Raw genomic sequence first — 5,516 nt, forward strand, 5'->3', positions numbered from 1 at the left:
CATTTAAGATATTTAATGTTGTATTGAAGTCTAATAGAATTTCTTCCTGATTGAAAGCCAAATGTAAAATAGGCTGCAAGTGCCATCCCACTGAAAGTGTCACAACTAATGATCTATTATGAATTATTATGAGTTATGAATTTTATATATATATTTATATATTAGTTTAGTTTAATATTATATTAAACTATGTAACTAAGTGATTATCTTTACATGGCTAGGATGACAATAGGAGTCGATATACTGTTATAATCCTGGGAATCAGCTGTAGGACGTTTGTTAGTTTTTAGCATTACATTTCAAAAAATAGTTTTATATCATGGGTGAAATATCTACAAACTCTGCTGGAGTTGTAAACAGTGTTTAACATATGAAAGTAAAAAAATAACTAAATAAATATCAATATTTCAAATCCATTAAATCCTATTTAAAACGAGACTGAAACCAGCATGTGTGCAGTTGTGTACAGTATAATGACTAAGCCATAATTATGAAGACCATTAATATTATTGTCTGTTAAATAAAATAAATAGTCATGGGACTAAGTGATATGTTTGCACCCTGAGAACTTAAAAATGTGCAGCTAATTAAAAATATACTTATTAAATTGGACTTGACCCCATTCAAGAAAAACTCAACAGACATCAGATTAAACAAAACTAAGTTGCTTTATGGTTCTCTGTCAGGTACAAGAATGCAACAGCGACACCACTCGGTACAAACGTGCAATGACATGTCAGTAAAATATTCCGCTGGAATAATCAAGCGGTCGTTTGGATAAAGATTCAGTTTGGAAAATCAAACTGAAAAAAAAAACGATCAAAAAAACCTACTATGGTTCTCTCGAGGTAGAATTCTGCGAATAAGCGCTCTTGTCATCTGTCATATCTCTCTCTCTCTCTCTCTCTCTCTCTCTCTCTCTCTCTCTCTCTCTCTCTCTCTCTCTCTCTCTCTCTCTCTCTCTCTCTCTCTCTCTCTCTCTCTCTCTCTCTCTTACACACATTGCTGGTTATAAATGCATGCCCAAGTTATCAGATTTCTGTTCCTCTCTTCCGGTTTCACACTTGCACTCCTCCACCAACATCACGATCTTTTCTCGGACCTGCAACCCGCAGCGCATGGGCACGTGCACGGTGCGCGCTCTGGACGGCCCACAGCGCGAGCAGGACGGACCTCCGCGGTGCAGGTTGGATCCTCCGTTAGGCGGCACGAACATTGAGCTGCACTGACCGAAACACAGTTTATTGGGAACGGTGATAGACTCACAGCCCTCCTCCGTTATCCGCTGTGAAAACACAAAGGTTTACGTCATTAAATAATAATAATAATAATAATAATAATAATAATAATAATAATAATAATAATAACAATACTACTACTACTAATAATAATAATAATAAGTATAATACTTCTACTACTAACAATAATAATACTAATAATAGAAGAAGAAGAAGAAGAAGAAGAAGAAGAAGAAGAAGAAGAAGACGAAGAAGACATAATACACATTAAAGCCTAATAAATACAAACATAAAAAATAAAATGTCACACGTGGCACATCTCAACATGTTATGCCCTGAAATTTCACAACAAGAACACAAGTAAACACGTGTGACGTCATGATAACAACCCGTGGTATGTAAAAATAATAAATTAATCATGTGATTAAAAAAAACGACAAATTACTATGTAGGGAAAAATGTTAAATAATAATAATTATTATTATTGTTATTATTATTGTTATTATTATTATTGTTATTATTATTATTATTATTATTATTATTATTATTATTATTATTATTATTGTTGTTGTTGTTATTATTATTGTTATTATTATTATTATTATTATTATTATTATTATTATTATTATTAGTAGTAGTAGTAGTAGTAGTAGTAGTAGTCAACCAACATGTAAAGTGTCTAAAAAACACATCACAAAAGAATCGTGTGATTTTTCTGTCCGAGTTTTCTAAAGCGAATCAGTGCTAAAAAAAATAAACAAAACAAAAACCCAACATTTTTGTAGGTAATAATGAAAAATAAATAAGGAACAGACATCTGTACTGTGTGAGGATCGATGTTACCTGGGTGAAAGGCAGCGCCGCACAGCTCTGCGTTTCCGCATCTTTGGAGTTAAATGGCAGAGACAGGATCTCTTTTCTCGGCTCGCTTTTTTGCATCACCCTCTGCCACATCTCCAGACCTTGTCTCTTCCTGACGTCGACGCCGGTGTAGCCTGCGCTCATGTGAGAGAGTGACGCTGCAGGTGCGCGCGCGTGCACAGAAGGTTCGGGGCGACCCAGGTTCAGGAAGGCTGGAAACGGGGATCGCTTCTGTGTGGGTTTCCCGAGCAGACCCGGGGAATGGCGCAGAAAGTGTGGACTCACTTTAACCACTCGTACTGATCCCCTAACCGGTTCGTCTGCTCCGTTACCAGAGAACTCGAGATCAGAACCCGCCGCTCGCTTGGGAAGATCCTGGATGAAGTGCCGCGGGAGCGCGCAAAGAGAAGCAGCCAGAGCCATGAACGTGATCAAACCAAGAGCGCGCATCTTTCTCAGGAAACGATTATACAATAACACAAGAAGATTAAAAAAAGTTGAAGGGAAAAACAATCCCCAGGTTTGTTACGTTGAAGTGAATTCGCGGTTCAAGGTTGTTGTTTGGTCACCTTGCTGTCTGAAGTGGAAAGTGAACGTGCGCAGCTCGACTTATAAAGGTGCATTGGGTGGATTCTGGTCCTTTTTAGTGCCTGGATTGGTGCAGTAATGCGCATGATGGCAGGAGTGTAAGGCGAGGGAAAGTTAACACGCTACAGCTTTGTGTTTTACAGCAGGTGAGTTTGAGAGGTGGTGACAGCGCGGTGAGCAGCTCACAGACCCGTGGGAACTGAAAAATAAAACTTCATCACTCTGTCCTTCCTCGCCTCTTACTGTCAGGGCAATCTGTGCGTTCTGTTCAAATACAATACATTTAATCAAGTAAGTAAGTAAGTAAGTAAATAAATAAATAAATAAATAAATAACTAAATAAAAACAACCCAAATATGAAGTACTTTGACTGGACAGAATTGTATTTATTTTTTATTAAATCAATCAAAATAAAAATAATGTGATTCAAAAACGAATCATAGTTTATTTTAGTGTATTTTTATTTTCTTATATTTCCACCATTTTAAATATTATTACTATTAACAACAACAACAACAACAACAACAACAACAATAATATTTAAAAAAATATTCTACAACTCCGTCCAGGGTGTATCCTGCCTTGATGCCCGATGACGCCTGAGATAGGCACAGGCTCCCCGTGACCCGAAAAGTTCGGATAAGCGGTAGAAAATGAGATGATGAGAAAATATTCTACAAAAAAGTTCTACAAAGTTAAAGACGGTATTATGAATAATAATAATAATAATAAAAACTTAAAAAAAAATAATGAATCAGTGATTTTACTGTTTATTTGATTTAATAGTAGCAGGGCTTTATGAATATATTATATAAAATCTATGGAATAATAATAATAATAATAATAATAATAATAATAATAATAATAATAATAATAATAATGATAAATGCATAGCCTAATAATTTCACACAAGCACTGTTGAAGGAAAATGGCAACCAAAAAACACACACATATATATTAAATGAAACACCATCATTTGATGTTTTTTTTTCATCTTATGTTTATTTCTATACTTCCATAGATTTATATTTTTTACAGTGACCACATACTGTAGGTGTAAATCATTTCTCCTTGCAATGCACATAGGTGAAGAAAAAGAAAGCTGTGACCTTCCTGTAATAAACCTGTACAGCTTTAATATGTTTAAAGCTGTGCTTGATGTGTCTGTAAACACACAGCCAGTTCCCACAGGTAACTTTCGCAGTCTCTGCATTTAGTGTGTGACTCTCCATCCCACACACCTGCACCGGGGTTATAAATACATCAAAGGTGATAAAGGTTCGAAACATCCATGGCATCACTGTCTCACTCTATTATTGTTTACTTCCTTTCCCAGGAGAGCGAGTCTGCACATCACTACTGCAGTCACATCATCTATTGTAAAGTGAAAAGAGTTCTCTTTTGAAGAGCTTCTTTCCTTGCACCACCTGTTCGCTTTGATTATTAAGCTAATTAGTAGAAATTCTTTCATTAATATCCACAAAACTCAATTTTGACTATTTAATCATCAATGTTTTCATGATAACTTTTTATAAGATTTAAGTTCTCATGCTCTATAGGGTTATTACAGTTTTTAAGAATTAGATATCCATCCTTCCTTTTCCTTTAGCACTGGGGGGTGGGGGGCGCACCCTGGACATGGTTTTTAACCCATCACAGGGCACAATCACACACTGACAATTTAGAGATTCCAGTCACCAACATAACATGGTTTTGGACTGGGGAGGAAACCAGAAAACATGGTGGAAAACCACAAGGCACAAGGAAAATATGCAAACACATTGTAGAGGCAGGAATAAAAAAAACAAAAACTGTTGGCTCATTGGCACCTTTAAGTTTGTCAGTATGTGTGAATTGGTGTGTGAGTGTGTGTGATTGTGTCCTGCGATGGCTTGGGAACTCATCCAGGGTGCCCAACATCTTGTGCTCAGAGGTTCCTTGCAACCTTGAAGAAAGAAAGAAAGAAAGAAAGAAAGAAAGAAAGAAAGAAAGAAAGAAAGAAAGAAAGAAAGAAAGAAAGAAAGAAAGAAAGAAAGAAAGAGTAATTCTCTAAGCATTTTCGGATGGTAGCACTTCTCACAAATCACCAGCAGGGGGAGACAAAGCAACACCAGCGTCCTCTGTGTTCCTCAGGACAATCATCAGAAGGTTAATCTGGACAATCATCAGAAGACGGAACACTGGAGGCTCCTTCCATAAATCTCCTGAAAAGCAGCTTTCTCACACTAATGATTACATGAGCTGTTACTATAGAAACAGAAATTAAAGAGAGAGCAAGAGCGAGAGAGAGAGCGAGAGAGAGAGCAAGCAAGAGCGAGAGCGAGAGAGAAAGCGAGAGCAAGAGAGATAGAGAGAGAATTATTACTATAAACTGTCTGTCCTGCAATCACAGAAAATGAATCAACAACCTTTAACCAATCAGAATCCCGAATTCAACTCCAAGCCGTGGTACTGACATCTTATATGGAGATGTTTCAGGTGTCTCTAGGCACAGTCATGAAAACCAGTAACAAAAACAATACCTAGAAAGCTCCTTTCTCAAAACTCTTGACGGTCAGAGCAGTCAGATACTGGAACTATCCTCCTACACGGACTCTCGTTCTCATGCACTGGATGATGAGACGATGAGATCTGGCGAAAGATAAAGATTTGAAGATTTGGGTCAAGAGAAGTATTGCAGTCTATAGGGTCTCTGATGAGGGAATTCAACTAAACATTCACATAGACACACGCATGCACACATGACACACATTCTCTGTTTCATGCATGCATCAGGAGCCTGGAAATATGAGAACTGTCTATAGAGTTCCTAGAGAACGAAGGCGTTTT

The 5,516-nt window shown here is 37.0% G+C and overlaps 1 protein-coding gene across 1 annotated transcript; it reads right to left on the reverse strand.

Moving 5' to 3' along the window:
* Positions 1-649: 649 nt before the first annotated feature.
* Positions 650-2,937, reverse strand: dand5 (DAN domain family, member 5). The gene is made up of 2 exons (XM_027179008.2): positions 2,082-2,937; positions 650-1,285 (listed from the first exon to the last, which is right to left on the reverse strand). The coding sequence occupies exons 1-2, from the start codon at positions 2,547-2,549 to the stop codon at positions 1,010-1,012; spliced, it is 744 nt and encodes a 247-aa protein (XP_027034809.1). The 5' UTR covers positions 2,550-2,937; the 3' UTR covers positions 650-1,009.
* Between the last annotated feature and the right edge of the window lie 2,579 nt (positions 2,938-5,516).

Source organism: Tachysurus fulvidraco, chromosome 18 (assembly GCF_022655615.1).
Source record: "Tachysurus fulvidraco isolate hzauxx_2018 chromosome 18, HZAU_PFXX_2.0, whole genome shotgun sequence".
Classification (NCBI taxonomy): Eukaryota; Metazoa; Chordata; class Actinopteri; order Siluriformes; family Bagridae; genus Tachysurus; species Tachysurus fulvidraco.